Genomic DNA, 20,628 nt, shown 5'->3' on the forward strand with positions numbered 1-20,628 from the left:
GTGGAATTATTTTGTGAAGAAAAAGTGTTAAACGAACCAGAATATGTTTTATTCTGCAGATTCTTTTAAGTAGTCATATTTAGCTTTGAGGACAGATCTGCACACTCTTGGTATTCAATTCTCAGTGTCTTCATGAACCTGGAATAGTTTTCTCAGCGTCTTGAAGGAGTTCCTGGAGGTGCTGAACAATAGTTGCTGCTTTTCCTTTATGCTGTGAAGCTCCAGCTCATCCCAAATCACCTCAAATCACCATCTCAGTTGATCAGGTTTACGTCAGGGGATTGTTGTGTACTACATTATTTCATATGTATCCCTTAACTGTTTTCGTGTGTTTAATATTAATCTACAGTAAAGTAAATAAAGAAATAAAATGTCAAATGTTTGTGGACTCCCCTTGTAATGAATGCACTTTGCTGTAAATTGTAAATTGTACCCATTACTGTCATGAGTGTACAAATGCACACACAGCTTGTATAGTCCCTGTAGAGTAGTAATGCTAATAGAAAAGGACTTTCCAGATTTGCTTTCTACGTCATCTTATTTTTTATGTATATGAAAAGAAAAGAAATATTTTAAACACGCACCTAGAAATGAACAGAATATCATTACATAACCCCTACATTCTAAGACCGAGCATGATTCAATGCTCATTACAAGAAAAAAAAAGAATAAAGAACATAAAGTATAAATAAAGAAAAATGTTTATATATATTTTGTCACTGTAACAGTGTAAAAATTTTTTTTTTTTCTGGGTTTCAGCAGGATAATGAGCATCCACACACATACAGACAAGTACAGCATTTCATTTATTGTATACATTCTTTTCTTTAAAAGTACTAAAACGAAAAATAATTCATTGGCTTATAGTAACATTTCACTCACAAATGATCACAGTGAACATAATGCCAACACCAGTCTTCACTTCAACAACGGCATGCATAGAAATAAACACCTTCATGATGTCTGGAGTGCTTTTTGAGGCTTCAGTGTATATCCACAGTCAGAAGACAGATAATGTGTGGACTATTAAGGCAGCATTAAACGGCCATTAAGCACATGATAGACCGTTACCATTGTCATCAGCAACACTTCTACAATACACCATGTCATCATACTGTGAAGCTACGCCAAGACGTTCATCAGTCATGCAAAACTAACTGGCTCTAATCGCAGCAGGCACATTAACTGGCGTTTGTGTTTGTGGGACATTACGTGACGGGTAGAGGGAACGTCTTTGGTTTTAAAAGCTTTCAGAAACCATTCTCTGTGATTTATAGTTATATAAGGATATGGATGTTGTATAAGAGTGTAGGACAGGCAAATGGAGAGCTTTTTGGAAGTAACTGGGTAAATGGACGGACACGAGGTTAGGTAATCGGGAAAACAATAAACACCTCCGAAAATAGCCCCATTTCCACATCCATCTCATTTCGCTGAGCAGCAGCCCATCACACAGAGTATTCTCTGCTAATAACGAGTGGACAGCTGGTCCTAAGCTCTGCTGTGTCTACACTTTACTTAGTTACTGATGAAACAAACAGAGGGAGAGGATTAACTCCAGAACTGCAAATACACACACATACAGTTATGTGAAAAAACATAGGTCAACCCATGAAAAACTTTGTCTTTTTCAACATTTAAAAATAATGACGTGCCCTAGATTTTTTTTATGAAATACATAAAAATGGGTGTTAGTTGAAGTGTTTAAAAATGTTTAATCGTTAAAATGCCCTCAGCAGACTCATCTGAGATCTGCAACATGGCAACTAAGTTTGGTGTGTGTCTTCACTGTGTACCTATACCTCGCTCCATCTCCAACCTTGTTACATCACAGTCTACACTGTGAAGAGCTCCCTCTGTTGCTGCATGTGAGTAACACAGTTTAAGTATGTTGTACTTCAATGTTTTATCACAGTTCTTTCGAGGTGTTTTTAATGAAATGCACATTGTGATAAAGAAGAAACTCCACCAGCCTATACCTAGATAATTAATCCCAGCAAACATACATGTTGCATTGTGACACAATTTTGACAATCTAATGTTACAGTGTTCACAACACTGACACAACATTGAAATGCATTCGAAATGCATATGCAATTAAAAACAATTTTGGGGTAAAGGTGGCATAAGTCAAGCTTTGGCTCGCAAGGTTGCTCAGACTCGAAGAGTGGGTGGATCCATCCAACTGGTTGCCTTGTTATTGGTTAGGATCAGGCTGACAATAGCCTGACTACTTTTGGAACTATACTATACTGTTGAAATACAGTCTTTTATTTACATTAAATATACTTCTGGAAGATATTTATAAGACATAAGGTAATTTTTACATTTACACTGTGGGCCATAAAACCTAAAAACCAGACTAACCTAATTAGTAGTGGTATTTAGAACATGATTAAAAAGTTGCTGGAGGAGCCTGTCTTATTTAAACCTCAGGCAATTAGTTTGGTTTGCTTTTAATTGCTTTGATGCCACCGATAACACCAACATCCAAAGAGCTCTCTGATGCCTGCATATGGTTTTCATGGGGTGTCCTATTTTTTTTTTTCACACAGATTCAACATATTCGAAATGAATAGCAAAAAAGCTGGAGACTCGCACTGAAGTGTCAATATGTGTCTAACACCCAAACTCTTCCTCTGTATCAGCTATAAAAAAGCAATCAAGTTGCGTTTGCAGAAAAACACTGAGGCCAGCATTCTACTTCTGTTCTCTAAAAATGAAAGGACACAGTGAAGAAACGGGAATGAGGAACAGCGAGAAGCTAGAGGGCCTTTAATGCCTCAGATGTGTCCCTGCAGCAGGAAGGCACTAGGACAGAATTCGGCCTGAGAGTGGCCTGTTCTGGCCAATGATCAATAGCGTCCCACTCCCAGCACCAGTGTGTTCTGAAGCTTAATGGGGTGGAACGTTTTCCTGATGGAAGACTCATTGTGGCTTTACAACTTCCCCTCCAACATTTTCCAGGCTGATCATTAATCGGTGGTCTTACTGTTGCTCACATCGATGGGCTCATAAAAAACATCCTCAGCCCAGCAACAGTAACGGATTGCTCCACATTACTGAGTTCCAGTCTGAGGATCAATAATGAACATATTACCCATCTACACATAAAGCTGAACAGGAAATATGTGTGGTCTGAGAGAAGACTGTGTTTATGTTGTTATTACTCTTAAATGACATTAACCACAGGGTCAACCAGCATGCGGCTAGAACTCTTAGACATATTTCTGGAGGTAATGAGCCGGAACATGTTCATGATTGGGCTTGTGTGGGCACTGAGATGTGATTTTTTCTTTTTTTCAATATAGAGCAGAGTCATATATAAGTTCTCAACTTAAAGGGGCCATATACTTTGGTCCTTTAAGGGTCCTTTAGAAAAGGAAATGGTGTTGGGTATAAAATGACTTCGCAAAGATCCATTTGAATGCTGCATTAAAGGAGCAGTCCTTAAGATTGCTTCTTGATTTATTAAAAGCAGTACTATTTTTTATTATCCATTGATGTTTTAATGTGACTAGACCATAAATAAAGGCTTTGATTCCAAAGATCCATTTTAATGCTGCTTTAAAGCAACAATCCTTAAGAAAGCAGTAATATTCCTTTTTTTTTTTTTATACTTTTTTTTATATTTACATGTGACTATACCATTGATTCCAATGATAATTAATCATTAATACCAATGATATTTTTACTGCACTGATCAGCCATAACATCAAAACTACTTGTCTAACATTGAGTATTAGTGTTGCCACAACAGATCTGACCTTTTGAAGCATGGACTCCACAAGACCTCTGAAGGTGTTTTGTGGTATCTGGCACATCTGGTATCAGGTCAAAACTCAAGCAGCTGATCCTTTAAGTCCTGTAAATTGTGAGGTCAGCTTTAAGGGCCATCAATATGGTGGTTCAATACATCAGCTCAGCAAGTTGTCACTGTTGGGCTCTTGATTAAGGCATTAATCTTTGCTGTTCTGCGCATCTGCTTACTGTATGTCCATGTGTGTGTTTTCTGAGTGTGTGAACTCACTGGTGTGTATGTGTGTTTTCACTAAACTGATGGGTTACAAGTGCAGGCCAAATTCCAAATTCTGTGCTTCCAGCACAAGTATGATCAATATGATTGTCTCATCTTGTCTGGAGTTAAATGCCCATGATCGTGAGGCAGATTCACTGGTTGCCCTTTTTTGGAGCACTTTTGGCAGTTATTGACCACTGCATACCACGGAAACATCACAAAACCAAGACAAAAGATGTTTTTGAGATGTTCTGACCCAGTAATCTAACCAAAAGAACATGCCAGCCTATTTTCTTCCTCCTTTTAACACATCAGCTTTAGTAACTGAGTGATCACTTGCTGCCTAATATGTAAAATGCCATTCTTTGACAGATGCCACTGTAGATTAGAGCATGAATTACGGAGTGATTTGAGGGCTCTGACTCCCCTAATTAAGACTTGAACCAACCCAAAAAGGTAAAAACAATAGTTTGGGCATCAAAACATTAACATAATCTTCTTATCTATTATGCTAAATATTACAATACATTTACAGCCTCCATGCCTGAAAGAGTTTTGTAATACAATTCCCCACACTGCTAATAGTAAAGTGAATCATACTATTCCTTATAATTGAACATTCCTCTCATCTGCATGCCTCACTCATTATTGGTCACGTGACTTGTGTCCTAATTAAGGTAGCACCTGCACAAGCCACTGCACTGTGTAAGTAGCTGCTATCTAGCTTTCTTAATGCACTTTATTGCCTTCAGTACATCGATCACATGAAGTTGTTAGACTGTGAGTAGATTATTATTATAAATATACTGTATTATTTCACCTATGTGGCTTCAGGATGAAGATTTGAACTTTTAAGGTGGAACAGATCATTGATGTATTTATGCAATATTTGTACAGTGACATAACAGCCATACACTGTAACCACATTTAGTGAAGAGTATTAGTTTAAATACAGCACATTACTAAAATACAAATACAGGTCAGCAGACAGGAGGAGGTCTGGACTGGTTTCCTTTTACACCCTGAGGAAGTTAACACTGTCAGAGGTGCTAATGTTATGGCTGATCTGTGTAGTTGCACTAAGTAGGACTTTGTATGTGACAAAAACTAATTTGATCTGATTTTTTTCTCTCTTAAAGAGAGAAAAAAAATGCTTTTTCTTCAAATAAAGGAATCGGAAAAGCCTCATATCTAAAAGACTAACATCAAACTGCCGTTTAAAGCCTGTTTTATTAGTTTCACCTCGACAGGTGCAGTATCATAAATACTCTCAAGATGGAGAGCAAATGGGAGGGTTTTGGCCCTGGAACCCTCCAAAGTGTGGATAAACTGGTCATTGCAGGCAGTCTGTGGCAGATGAATTTGGCACAGTTTTCTCTCCGGAGCCTCCTGCCAGCTCCAATTGCACTGAAAACGTTCTGGGCTATTCTCACGGCTTGCCAAGAGCCGAGTTATTTTTAAAATCAGAATATGAAAGTATCATTTATCAAAGCATAGGGCAAATGGGTGTAATGAATAAATGAGACACCCTGTTTGTGGCTTTGAGAACATATATCATCTTAAAAACGCAGCGAGTGAAAAGTGCAAAGTACGATCGCAAATGATTCATGTAACAGCACCAGGTACAGCACTCGCTAAAGCCCTCTTTCTTTTGAACAGTGCCGTCAGTCATCAGTAACTGCGGCGAAAATTGACCTATTTATATTAAAATATCTTTAAAAAAATAAAACACAACAGTTAAACACATGTCCACCTCGTAAGATCATTAAAAGCATGCATTCACATAACAAAGGAGCCCTTGATTTGGAGTTAGGTTTGTGACGACTGTCCGAAAAACGCTCATCCCAGTTTGACTCTGGAGTCCTGGCCGTAGTAGCCCACCTGCAGCAGAATGAAGACGTCGATCAAGATCTGGATGGCACCGCACAACCAGAACTGCATGGGGCTCTCGTTGATCACGAAGTACGTGGTCTTGAAGATGTCGCCAGCAGTCCACAGGAGCACCATCTTTATGCTGAACAGGGAGAGACAGATCTATATTAAGATCATGTAAAAGAATGTAAGGTAACACACTTTAAAATATGATGAGATAAAATAACTTAAGTGGTTTGATAAAGTCAATCTTAAAACATTCTTAAGAAGGGATTAGTTTCTCAGGGGGTCCTGAGGTCATTTTCTCTTTTTTGGGGGGGGGGGTCCTCTGTGATTTTATTTCCGTCCTTTGAGAAAATTACAGGCTGAATTACCTGCTGTTTTTCACTAAACTCTGTGGTAATTCTCTGGTAATTTTATTCCTGTTCGGTCTTAAATATCTGAGTTTCGTCACCTCGCCTTTAATAAAATAGCTATTTGTTCACTGACACCGAAATTATACTTAGGGCACGTGTTTTCACTGAGATCCACATAAAGACTACAGAGAGTGGGCATGGAGGAGCTACTGAACGTGATGTCATGTGACCGAGAAAGCCTGAAAACTCACTGGTCCTCCTGTTTTTTTAATTGCAGTCCGGATGCAAGAGTTTTATCACTGAGTAGAAATGTGAAATATTTTTCACAGACGTCCCCCCGAGAAAGTAATCCCATCCGGATAGGGCTTTAGAAAATTTGAACAGACTGAACCCTGCACAAACAGTGCACTTGTTTAATCATTGGCTATTATCCAGTATTATAAACTAGATTCAAGGTCCCAAGTTGGAAACAGGGGATGGAGTCTGGCACAGTTTACTGTCAAGTTACAGGTACTGATGGCATAATTCTGTTTAACTCAGTGCATGAGTGGTCAATGTAGCATTTTATCCAACATAAATCAACTCTCAGAAGCAAGGAAAATGTTATCTCGCTCTTACAGCCTTCAACACTAAGGTTGAGCAGATGTATCACAATATATATAATACAAATAAACACATGGGGAAAGGTAGCCTGGGGGAATGACTTCAAACTGATGGTTAGCAAAGAGTGGGAAAGACATACCCAGTATGCCAATCGATTGTCTCAGGAGCAAATAGAAAAGGTGTTACACTCCTTAAGGTTGCACTACTCAAACATACAGTGAGGCACACCCTAAGCTCACCATATTTATGGAAGTGACTCAGACCACTGCAATCCCAGCACAAACAGTTAGATTCTACAGTGCATTAAAGTACTTAAGAAATGGGAGAGCAGAATGGTTATCTATAGTGCAGACTGCATTATGGACCATTTACAATTTCATAAACTCCCAAAGACTGAACATGCAGAAACATCAGAGTGATGTTGTATTAAATTGTTAAATTGTCAACCTGCATCTCTCATTCGCTTCACTTAATTTCTACAGCCAGTTAGAGATAATACGGCATAATACGCCACATTTTAAAAGAGAGGAAAAGAAGAGTATTTAAAATCCACGCTGTCGATTCACTCGTCTATTCCCTCACAATATCAATTTTCTCACCATATCCAATTTAATGATTTCTAAACTGCATTTTCTCAAAATGAAGTGCTTCCAATTGCGCTAATTGCACAGTATAATTAAACATTAAAACTGAATATGCAATTTACAAATCATTCAAAATATAGCAACAGGAAAACTGAAAATGTATTCCTTTCTCTGTAGGAGAACCACTTTCTCAGTCAAAACAGTCTCTCCAGGAGAAGGTTTGAGGAAGGAAGGGCAGAAAGCCTTCTCTCCTGTAAATCATATGTAGATTATTCCAGTTCTGCACTCTGGCAAGCCCTCTGTAAACCTTGTAAGGTTCAGGTGAGAAACTCTTGCTTTTAAGAAAGACAGCCAGATGTATTAAGACTTTTTTCCTGCCAGTTTTAGGAGCAAATATGATCCATTCTGTCTGTATTTTGTATGAAATCAGTGTAAAAACTGTGTTTTAAAAAATACGGTGGGGAACATGCCACATTAGACCTAGTGTCTCGATTTCTGGAATATTATATATGATTTGCAGCTTTCAGGGACCCGCCATTAACTACCACAGGTAGAATCCTGTGAGTTGCAGGAAAAGTAGAATGTTTTCATCTATGATAATGCTAAAATATCTGCTAGCCCCTCATTGGATTCTAGTTGTATGTTAGCCCAATTTAAAACAGCAATGCACTGGAGGACTTCTGGCAAAGCCAGTAATCATAGTAGCTTGAAGAAGGCCAGGTCTTAAACACATGCTGATAGAATATTTAATATTCCATTAGCGGAATATTGGAATTAGGAACCAAGGGACTCCCAAGGCTCTAACTTCTCATGTTCCTGATTCCCATACACTAAATTATTGAGCTGAAATCAAATTATAGTAAAATGTTTTGGTGGGAAAGAAGTTAATTTATAAACACTGCTATGCCCCAGTCTATTAATTGCACTTTCTCATTTGTCCTGACCTTTTAGAATCCTGTGCCTCAAAAGCAGGTGCAATCAGTCGCCACAGAAGGTGTGAATAGCTTGCATGATTAGCTACAGCCTTAGGCTTCTTCCAGACGTAGCAGGATATTTTAAAAAATGCTGACTTTCTCTCTGCGTTTCAGCATCCTGTTCACATGAACACGGTGCTTTAGGTCACAGAAAAAGTAGGTTTTTGAGAACGCTCTCCAGGGTGCAGCTTTTGAGAACTCCATGTGCGGAATGTGGATGGGTAAAATACAGCTTTTTAAAAAATGCTGACATCAGGATGTTAAACTGTGGATGGTTATTATCAACTAATGACTGGATTTTCCATTACACTGTGACAGAACGTCCTGTGCTTACTTTTTTTTTAAGTTACAAATGGAAAAAAATGGCTTTTTGTCTGGTACAAACCAAGTTTGAATGAGTGTGTTCTGGGGTTTAGGAAATATCACTGTATTTATGTTGTCAAAAAATGTACTTTAGCACTGCATTGTATTTAGGTCTGTTCTGGCCATTACCCCTACTTCTCGTGGAGTTTGACTTTAAAAATTCAGAGGTATTAGTGCCCTGTTCTGGATAGAATTACTTCAAGCTTTCAGCACAAACTGAACACTGGTACAAACTTTCAGAGCAATTACAGGTAGTTGATGTAGACTACTGTTACCAATAAAAAAATCAGAAGAAACAGAACGATTGGTGTAAAAAAATTCAACACCTCTTGACTTGCATGCACATCGTGAAGAACAGATTATACTGTGATCCCCGTATTTACTGTAAATGCGGATTAATCCTTAATTATAAACAGAAATAAAAGAAATATGAGGAGTGCACTTATATATACTTTCTGTAGGGTGGTATAAATCGGCACAACAGCTGTAAAGTAGAGATGTACTGAAATGAAATATTTTGGCCAAATTAATAAAATGAAACAAAACTTAACTATAGAACACTTTTTTGCAGTATTTTTATTAATTCCGCTGCTATGAAATAACACTTTTTTTTTTTTTTACATTTTTGACTGAATATGTTTGTTTGTCAATATTCAGTGCATCCCTACTGCAAAGACAACTTGCTGAAACCACAACAAACCAAGTATAGGGAGACAGAGCCCATATAGGTGATGATAGGATTTAATGTCAGTTATCTATATCTCACCTAGTTCACTAAACTGAAACCACATGAACCTGAACCAGCATGAACCTTGTGGTTGGCACGGTGTCTTTATGTATAGCATGTTTGCCTCTCAGCACTGAGATCTTGGGTTCAAGTCCCTATCGGGGTGGAGTTTCTTGTTTTCTGTTTATGTCTGCATGGGTTTTCTCCAGGAACTCCAAAAACGTTAAGATCAGGCAAATTGGGTAATCTAAAATCAACAGAAAAATGTATGAACTGTATGTACAGTGTATGGATTGGCACTCGCAGTGCCCGATGCAGTCCGCCAGGTAGGTGTTAATTTCCGGTTAAGAGTATGCTGTACACAGTTGGCTTCTCATCGGTGTGTAAATGATTGTATGTAAAACATGATTGTAAAGAGCCATTGGGTTTCTAGAAAGTGCTATATACTAGGGGTGGGCCTAAAATAATATCACAATATTTCATGGTATTTTGCGATAACGATACTCTTGGCGATATGAGAAAATACTGAATAAAACAAATATATGCATTTCAACATAAATTAAATTACAATGTATTATTGCTAATATATATGGCTTATGGCAAATTGTCTCAGAAGTCAATGATCCAATATATCATGATACTAATAATGTACTCCAAATATCTCCATATATCCAGGATTAAAGTAAAATAAATGATTCTGGACAGATATAATCTGTCTCTAGTAGATAAATAATGGGAAATAAGGAACATGGCGATATTATTGCGTACAATATGATATGGCACACCCCTGCTATATACTTTATTTAACTTTATTTATTCACAAACCCAATAAAGAAAAAAAATACAATGTAAAATTGCAGGTTTTATATCCAAATACATGTGGACATGAGGGCGTAGTAAAATGAATGTTGGCTTCAAATGCATAGTGAATGCATACTAACACAACATCAAGGCACACAGACACACGTCATCAAGACAAACGTTTTCTCACATACTGCCCCCAAGCTTTCCCCTGTCCTTAGGCTGTGCATCTATCTCCCCGGTAGTATTTACGCAGAGAGAGTTTATTCATTTTTTTTCGTGCAGAGAGAGTGAAACAGGCTGCGGGCCAGTGCGGACCATCCGTCAGCTGTCAGGGAAAGCAGAGAGATTGACTCCTCAGCATCCTGGGGGTCTTCACGGGGAGAGAAACGAGGCTTTCATACGAAACAGAGACAGAAAATTGAATGACTGCATTAATGTACCGGTCCGTTCCTCCTGGTTTCCTTCAGGGTCCAGGCTTATTCACTTGGGTTTCCCATGACCTTGACACGGCAAGGTTATGTCCTCGTTAACTACTACAGGCATTGCTTTGACTTTAGAGGGACACCGAGAGATCTCGAGTGTGTGTTCAGGATGTAAGTACCTCGTCTCTGAAGACAAGGCATCAGGAGGGTGGTAATGTGAGTGTAAAAGATGATTACCTGTCTGGCTCAGTGACAGCAGCTTTAAATAGATCTGGTGTCCTGCTACCAGATTCAATACAGAAGTTTTGTTAATTCAGCTCCACATGGCTAATCTGGATCTATCAATGGACTTCACAATGTGTGGACTAGCATTTCTGTGGAACTAATATCAATCAAGTGTCTGCTTAGGTTTTAAGGCTGAAGGAGTTTCCATCATAATATATGGCACTCATAACAGCACAGAGAATACTTTGACAGATTGATGTTCATTCATATGCATTACATCAGTCGATTATCAGTAAAGAATATGCTGGTCTAAAAGCTAATGCTGAAGCCCCTTACCACCGTGGTAATTCGTGATGCATGCTGTCGATAAAAGCCATTACAAATCTTAATGAGTTATTTAATATTAATGACCAAAACACTTAGTGCATGTCTGGGAATTAAAATGGACATGCTTCATCATAGAAAAGCATATATCTTAAATATATTGTATGTCAGACATGCCTCAGTGCCATTGATTCTAAGATCAGAAGCAGAAGTACTCTGGTAAAACTCAGCAACAGCATAAATAGCATGAATATATTCGAAATGAAGAGAATTTGATGTTTAATTAATTCCCATTGCAGGTTTACAAAATTAAGTACCTTGCAAATGGCCCTAAGATTTCCGCAGTATAGAATCATGAAATTGAATCATAATCATGATGTATTATCAATAGCTTTAATCAATATTTTTCTTTATAAACTGTGGCAACAGGCCTTCTATGAGTTTTGCCAACTTTCTACAGACAAGAAACAAAAACAGCGATATTAAATCCAAAATGCATGAGTAAAATTAAGCTCAGAGAGTCTGTCATTTCCAATGCAAGGTGTGAGTTTGTAAAGGATATTATTACTATTTGTGCAGAGTATCGTTAAAGACGGAGCTCCATTTCCAGAAAATAAGAGACATTTTTTATCATACTCTCTTCCCCTGTGTTTTAGAAGGCATGACTGCAGTTTTTAAAAATCCATGACTTACTTCTTTTATGATGTTTGTGCTGTTGTTGATTAAATATATACATTCCCTTTCAAAGTATTAAAAACAAAACAGTGAGGCCAAATCCTTTATTATCCCTTTATGCTGTAGACCAAAAACATTTGGGTTTACGTTAAAAGATCAGCTTTTATGTCCAGGTATGTATACACAGTTGATACACAGTTTAGAAGACCCTTTGTCCAAACTTAAAATCATTTACGCAGATCATTTACGTGCAATAATTAAATTAACCCTGTGACCCACTAACATCAATTAATTTTTTTTTGCATTCTTCGCCTTTGTACTTTTGTTCATGAAGTCTTCTGAGAACAGTAGATTCTGATACTTTTGCTCTCTGGAGGGTACTTTTGATGTCACTAATAGTTATTTTAGGGTCTTTTTTGAAGTACTCACAATATTTCTCTCTCATCAACTGCTGTTAGTTTCCTTGGTCTACCAATTTAACATCTGTTCCTTAGCACACCAGTGATGATTTTCTTCTTTAGGACGTTTCAAACGGTTGAATTGGCTATGGCCAACATTTTGCAATGGCTAATAGATTTTTTTAAATCATCTCTCAGCTTAAAAAGTGCTTGTTTTTCACCCACAGACAGCTCTCTGGTTTCCATGTTGGTTCCTTGTCTAACTATAAATGCACAGTATGATAAAACCCAAATCTAAAACTGAACATAAACATTCAGCACTATTTACTGTTTGAATAACCTATGTTTTTGGACACATCTGGGCAACAAAACACAAGACAAATGGGTGGGTTCAGATAAAAAGATGCTTCTAACCTGTGTATTATATCCAGATGTAAATACAAATAGAAATGAAAGCTAAAATGTTGACCATTTTGCATAATATATTCTAATGTCCAACCCAAATGTTTTTAGTCTACAGCAGAAATAAGGAGATTGACCTGAAGAATAGGCAGTTCTAAAGAGATCACTGAATTCCAGAGTGGTACTGTAATAAAAAGCCATAATTGCAAGTTGAAGTCAGTTAGTAAAATATCTTCTCTACTTGATATTCCATCTACATTTTTGACTGTGTGTAGTATTATTAAAAGTTACCACAAGACTTTATGTAAATTTAAGCGTGGGGTCAATGAGAGTTAAGAACCTGCTCTTAGCTACATAGAAGAGGCAACTTTATATTAAAGTCTATAGATTTACAGCAGGATGTCATAAATAAAAACTCCTGTAGGTGTGATGTGCAGGTGTCTCATAACTCCATATAGTTGTCATGTCCTGGACTTGTCTCATGTCTCTGTGTGTTTTCCCCACGTGACCTGTGCCCCTCTGTCTCTCCTGTCTCAGTAATTTTCCACCACGTGTCTCATTTGAGCTCCGCCCCTTCCCCAGGTGTTTCCAATTCTGGTGTGTTTCCTGTTCATATAAATGTCGGTCTTTGCACCTTCCCCTGTTGTTTTGTCTTTCCTCGTATCTCTTCGCTCTAGTCGTTTATTTGCTCCGTGTTTACCTCTATTTCTTGTTTTTTTTTTTTCTAGTTTCTTGTTTAGCTCTGTGTTCCCTAGCTCCCTGTATATACCCTGCTTTGTGTTTATTTCTAAGTTTAGCTCCTTGTATATATTCTCTGTTTGTTTATTAATATTATTATTATTATTATTATTATTATTATTATTATCTCTAGTTTGTGTATGTTCTCTAGTCTTCCTCGTTTAATTTGGTTTATTATCTTTGTTACGTGTTTACTTGTTTCTTTGTTTATCTTTGTTATTTATTTAATAAATAATTTATTTCTTACCTGCGTTTACATCCGCCTCCACGTCTTCCCTGCACCCTTTCTTGACAATAGTGTGTATATCCAGAATGGCAACTTTAAAGGTAAAGGAACAAAGGTTCCCAACTTTTATTGGACGTCAGCATAAAAAACATTGTATTCTGAGTCAATTTGGAGCAATTTGATTATACCATTCACTGTGAAACTTAGCAAAAAGTGCAATATTCATAAAATGTCAGTTCACTAAAAGTTAAATTACATCTTGGGCCTGCACAGAGCTGCCTACGGCTGTGCTCCGCCGGTAGATTCCCACTTTGGTGCTCTTTGAAACCCATGTGGAGGATTTATGCAGAAAATGTGCCCTTTAGCTCTCATCTGAAAGCCCTCTTCCAACCCACGGCCCTGCCACATTAATCCCTCTCCCTCTTCTTTCTCTCCCGGCCCATTCTCTCCGTCCTCAGTGTGAGCTGCTATGCCTCAGAGACTACAAACATCATTAACAGGGATGAAACATTAAAGAGGTAATTAACGGGGGTGGGTCATCTGTACAAGAGCAAAGCCACCAGCGTGGCGTCACAATGGAGACAGCACGCCACTTAAAGGTTGTTCCTCTCACACACTTCTTTGCACAAAGTCACACTCCCCCTCTCTTGCTGTCCCTTTTTTCACGCACAAATTAAAAACACTTTTGTATTCTTTCTCTCTCCCTCTATCTTCCTCTCTCTCTCTTTCTGGATCCCTCCCTCGCTTGCCCTTGCCGCTAAGTCCTCTGCAGAGTGATAGGAGATGAACAAAATGCTCCCACTTGAGCTGGGTCTGAGGAGGGCCGTGAGCGGAGTAGAAATGATGATTATATTGATCAGGGATACTGAGGCCACCGGATCAGCACTCACAGGCTGGACTACACCTTCCTGCACTCAACCATAACAAGTCCCGCATTGATCCTCCTGGATCTGAGACTCACAAACACAAACACATAAAATGTGCTGAAGAACAGAAAATACTAGAAAGAGAACACCGAGAACAGGGAGAGCGAGACCTGTACTGAGTTTTCTATCTAGTAAGCTTTTGCACATTTTGAAAATTAAAAGAAAAAAATGGAAAATGATAAAAAAAAAAAAAAGTAGACTCTAGAACGAGGTGGAAAGTTAGAGTGATGGGAAGAGTTTTGAATATCACAGAGTTCCAACCACAGCAGTTCAACACATTAAATGATGTGTGTTTGGCCTGGCAAACAGACTAGAGCCTTATTACAGTATTATTATAATGTCTATATAGGGTAGTTTTTATGCTTTTCGAATCAAAGGCCTTTAATGTGCTGAGTAAAAGCTTAATGTACAACATTAGCAACGTTTAGAGGGATGCTCAGACACACAAGCTTTCATGGAGGAAATGAATTTCACAAGTAGTAACAGTAACACAAGTTTCATGTTCCAGCTTTAACAGTGTCTAACAGTTTAATCCATATTTTAACAGAAATAAAATGTAATCTAACTTATAAACTCAACAGTAGCATTGTCTGGTGGTTGTGAGACTTTAATTTGAGAATTTAAGTTTTCAGGTTAATCATGTATGTTAACATGTTAACATTGACAGCACTAGTTCTTACTGCAGGTTGTTAAGAGTTTGATTCCAAAACGCGATAAACGCCATTAAAAAAAAATGAGTTAGAGCCAGAATCAGAATGTTATGTGACCACTCTTGAAAAGCCAATATTCAATTTTCATCAAAAGACCCCATCCGCCGTGTAATACTGCCCTGCTTTCTCTCTTTCTTTCCAAAACGCGATAAACGCCAGTCTTGATTTTCCGCAGAACGCCACATCTCCCCTCATCCAATCACAGTGCAGCATTCCACGAGCTATAGAATGTAAACGCTAAAAACAATTAGGCATTCAGGAGGGGGGAAATGCCCGCTGTCATCTGCAGTTCACACACACACACACACACACAATACACACAATACACACTATACTACACTACACTACACTACAGCACATGAATGTAACGTGATTTGTGTTTTTAGGCCCAATGGTCAAACTATTATATTCAGATGTACAATTTACTGTTATTTATTATTGTATTTTGCAAATTTTTAGTAAAAAAAAATTCTATTGATGCCAAAGGATATATAAGACATTTTGAAAAAAAAACATGGCATGGATTTATTGCGTTTTGCGAAAAAACTAATAATTTTTTTAAAATAAATCTTTAAATATTAAAATCTTGATTTGATTTTTTTGTGTTATTTTAACCTTGGTATGGTATTTGATAGTTTGAAACAGAAAACGGTGGTTTTCAGCCTACCACTTTCTCGCTGAAGAAGACTCTTTTTTACTCAAATTGATAAAAATGGATTTATAGCGTTTTGGAACCAAACTCTTTTATATTCACAGCAATGCTCCAACATTTATTAGAGAGTTGAGAATAGCTTTCCCTTGACATTAAAGAAAGTTACTCAAATAAAAGCTATTTAATAGCCTTGGTTTCAAAGGAATCGATGAAATTCTTTGAGCAGATGCCCCAGTATTTCTGTCTCTAATAAAGTACATCCTGCAGTGAATTCATACAGTTTTGATTCAGTCTGGAGTTAATATACAGTATACTGTCTCAATAGTTGTTCTGCAAATGGCCATTGTCTACTGTGGACTGCTTAAAAAAGAAAACAAAATAATAATGAGGTAGTGAATGTGTGTGTGTGTGTATGTGTGTATGTTGTAGTAACAAGTGTGGTGGAGCTTCCATTCTGTTCAGTACAGAGTGAAAGCTGTGAAAGAGCCCACTCTCATCCACTGCCAGGGAGGCAGATCATCCAGGACAGTCCACTTTTTAATCACTGACTTCAACTTTTGCCAAACCTTCCCAGTTTTTCTTTCCAAGCGTGTGTGAATTCTTACAAAGTTCTGTCTCTTTGTAAAGCAAAGCAGGAGACAGGCTGAGGAGAGCGGCTGATACGCAGTGAGGAACTCAGTAGCACACTTAATGAGCTGCAGCCAGAGAACTCCAGCAGGGCCTGCAGCGCAGCGGGGGATGGGGCAACGAGGAGGGAGGGTGGAGACGGGACAGGTGTCAGACAGAGAGCCAAAATTTAGAAGCTGTTTACAGACACAACGCAACGAGGAGCCGCTTAAAGGAAAGACAAATGATACTAATGTCGTTTCAAATGAGATTTTTTAAACTGCTGAGCTGATAAAAGGGATGCAAATGCAGCTCTTTCAGATTGTCTCTACTCAGCTGAAACAAAAGTGTTTTAATATCCTTTCTAATGCTCGCTCCACTCTCCGCCTAAAGCCTGGTTTGCTCACCAGGCAAGACAAAGGACTTTTTTAAATGGAGTTTAAACAGCATGAACTCTCCAGTTTTGGTTAATTATCAGCATTTGGGGGTTTGAAAAGTTAAAAATGTGCGAATTTCAGCATTTTACATATTTTTTTTGCCTGACCAATCCACACACATCAAGATAATTTATTCTGTAGCCAAAAAGGTCAACATCAGCCTCTCGACCAACTGATGAAACACTAGCACTACAGCAAAACTCTAGCAAAGCATTTGTGCCTTCACATATGTTATAACATCTTCGAGGTGGATGCCAGTACTGGACATCAGCTTCTCATAACATAACATATGTCTGATATTGCTACTGCAGTGGATGGAGAATACTGAGAGTAGTTCCTTAATCAAGTAACGTAGCCTAGATTGACAAAGCTGGGGGTTGGGGAGTAAAACATCTGGAAGGAACCAAGTAATGTAGACTTGATTAGTATGTTTTATTCATTGAATGTACATTTCCTAAAGCTGACGGGTTGATGAGTTAAAAACTTGGATAGAAGCAAGTATAATATCCCAGATTACCATTTTTTATTAATTTAATGTGTATTTGATGGGAGTTGGTGGTGTTTTGAGGACTACAAAATTTGGAAAAAGTCAATTAACAAAGCCAATATAAGCATTTTTTATCAACTGGATGTAAGATTCGTTTAGGGATGTTTTGGTGGAGAACACTTGGATGAAACCTTATAAAATAACAAATAAAATAAAAAATAGGTATTTATGTAAATTTCCCAAAGTTAGCAGATTGGGGAGAGAAACATTTGGATGGAATCAATTACAGTAGCCTAGATTGACACATTTCCCAAAACTGGGGATTAGGGACTAAACACCTGGAAAGATTATGTAATATTTCCTAGATTACCTTTTTCACCAAACGCAAGTAGTTTCCTTTAACAGTGGGGGTGGAGTGGTGAAACACTTGGATGAAATCAAATAAAGTAGTGCCTAGACTGACATTTATTGATTCCCTGGATTTAAATTTCCCAAAGCCTGGAGTTGGGGAATGAACCATCTGGATGGAACCAAGTAATGTAGGCTAGATTAACATTTTGTATTAGCTGAATGTAAATTTCCCCATGTTGTGGGCTTGGAGAGATTAAACATGTGTATGGAACCAGGTAAATTAGCCTGTGTTACTTATTTTTTCTTAACTGGATGTAAGTCTCTCTAATATAGAGATTGAAACCCTTGGATGAAACCAAATAAAACATTTTCTAATTAGCGAAAAGTGAATTTCTCCAAAGCTTAGAGAATTGGGGAGTGAAACATTTGCATGGAATCAATACAATAGCCAGCAATACATGTAAGAAACACTGAACTGAAACCAAGTATCCTACATAACCACTTTGCATTTCATCTGATATATTTTTCCTTAATGTTCTGGTCCATTCTTTGGTGCTGTCTGTTTGATTCCCTAGTGTGATACTAGAGAACAAGTTTAGAATGTGTGGCTGTTTGTTTTGAATATTTGTTAATGAAGCTCTTCCTTTTTCACCAATTTTATTATTTTCTTTTTCCTTAAAAACATACCATGTAAATCAAGTCTGCAATCCTGCAGGGATGGGTGAAACACTTGGATAAAAACAAGTAGCCTTCATTAACTTTTTTTGTTCCTAAAATGCAAGTGTTGCTAAATCTGGGGGGCTAGGGTGAAAAATGATTTAATGAAACAAAGTTAAAGTAGCCTGCATTACCACTTTGTATTCATTTCAATGTAATTTTCTCTAAAATGAGGGGGATGAAACCTAGGCAAAATGTTTAAAAAAAAAAAAACCTGATTACTAAACATTAATGGAGAAGATATTGCTATTGTTTTTCTTTCTTAGTCCCAATTCCAGATGATTAAACCAGCAATCTTCTGGGCCAAACACTGCTTCTGAAACTTTTAGGTCATGACTGCCCCCCTGCTCCTCCTTTTTATACAACTCTCTACACAATTCTATAACTTTGTGCTCCTGTTAGATTGCAGTCCAAACCAGGCTCAAGAGATTAAACATGTTTAAAAGCATTGATCAAAAATTGGGCTTGGCTCAGGTCTAAAAATACTCTAAACTGCAAGCTTGCAGTTTGCTATATTCCAAAGACCCAATGGAGAAATTTGTCATAAAGCTCCGATTTTTTTTTGCTGGGTATTTTCACTTATATTTGTCTTTCTAGTTCTCTTATAAACATTAACAGCTATAGGCTTGTCTCCTAGAAGTGATCTGCTCCATAGCTTGCTGCAATATCAGAGTTAAAATCTGCCAGAGAAAAAGGCAGTTTGTGGCAGACAGAATCTATTGAGCAAAAACAAAGTGAGAGAATAAAGCTTTTTATTCCCACCCTTTACTTGGCTAGGTCAGAACAAAGAAATAAACTAACCTGTTAGTGAGCTGTAGAAACAACCTTGAGAAGTGTCTTAAGAAGGAAAGAGACTATCGCAATCTATAGCTCCCCATCCAGCAGTCCCCAAATTACTACACATTTCCAGCTTGTGCCAAGAGGAGAAGAATAAATCAAAAGAGCTGGTGAGAGAGGGGGGAAAGGAGGCCGTGCTGGAGACAAAATATGAAATATGCATGTGGATCGATCCAGCTGTCTCAAACAGTGGAAAGTTTGCACAATACCTGAAAGAAATGGATCTGCTTCCCTTGAAACGAGGGGTTTAGAGAGACATATCCATTTAGAATTCTCTTGAAGAAAGTAAACAATCCCTTGAATTCCAGTCAGACAGACAGAACAAGAGAGTGGCGCTTGGTGAGAAAGAGAGAAAATGAGAGAGAGAGACTGATAATGAAGACATTAAGTCTGGTAATTCCATCCACCATCTGGTAACAGACTTACGCCATACTCAAACATTGGGTTGTGAACTTGAGATGTCAGGTGCGCACAGTTCAACTAGAACGAAATACACCTGCAATGTGATTAGGATGCGAGCAGAGTGTAGAGCAGGCTCTAAATCATGCTAGCCAGTGGGCCTTGAGACAATAACACCCCCAAAGGTCCGTGCGAATCGACACTTTCCCTCTTCTGAATACAGGTGGTGGTGTACACAAACTCATTAAGCCGAGTGCTAATGTCAGACATGTCTGCCTGTTGGAACAAAACAGATGGCCGAGCCGCTCTCCCCCTGCCTTCCCTCTCCCTCCGTCATTCCTAAACTCCTCTGTTCTTTCCTCTCACTCATCTCCTGCACTGTCTCGCTTTGGCCTGCAGGAGCCATGAATAATTCTGGTGTGCTTTGTGCCACTGGAGGGGTGGTGGGGGAGAAGCAAAAGCGTGGCAGCTAGCAGAGACGTTAATTTAATCACAGAGCTGAGGGTGGGTGATCAATTGGGCGCAGGCAGGAGGGCCGTCTTACCTCTCTAGTGTAACTCATGATGCACCCCTCGCCACCCCGCCTCTTTCAACCAGCACTGACTCTTGCTTCACTAATGAACCGTGACACATAAGCCCACTCCACACTGCTCTGACGCACTCCCAACACACTCGCTCCAAGCACACTGAGCCTCCATTCTCATCACTTTATTCACACGAGCAGGAGAAGTGAGATGGGCACTGGCAGGTGTACCCATTGACGCCGGTGCAGCATGATGTGGGACATCGTTTAAC

General features: G+C 38.4%; 1 protein-coding gene across 3 annotated transcripts in view; it reads right to left on the minus strand.

Annotated features, from left to right (window-relative positions):
* Window positions 1-787: 787 nt before the first annotated feature.
* si:dkey-246g23.2 (solute carrier family 66 member 2) overlaps window positions 788-20,628 on the minus strand; it is a 77,907-nt gene continuing 58,066 nt past the window's right edge. For all 3 annotated transcript variants that reach the window (XM_007250511.3, XM_022679623.2, XM_007250512.4), the window contains exon 5: window positions 788-6,032. In XM_007250511.3, coding sequence (XP_007250573.3) covers window positions 5,858-6,032 — 175 coding nt within the window. In that variant the 3' untranslated portion in view covers window positions 788-5,857. The remainder of the gene's footprint in view (window positions 6,033-20,628) is intronic.

This window comes from Astyanax mexicanus, chromosome 9 (assembly GCF_023375975.1).
Source record: "Astyanax mexicanus isolate ESR-SI-001 chromosome 9, AstMex3_surface, whole genome shotgun sequence".
NCBI classification, from domain to species: Eukaryota; Metazoa; Chordata; class Actinopteri; order Characiformes; family Acestrorhamphidae; genus Astyanax; species Astyanax mexicanus.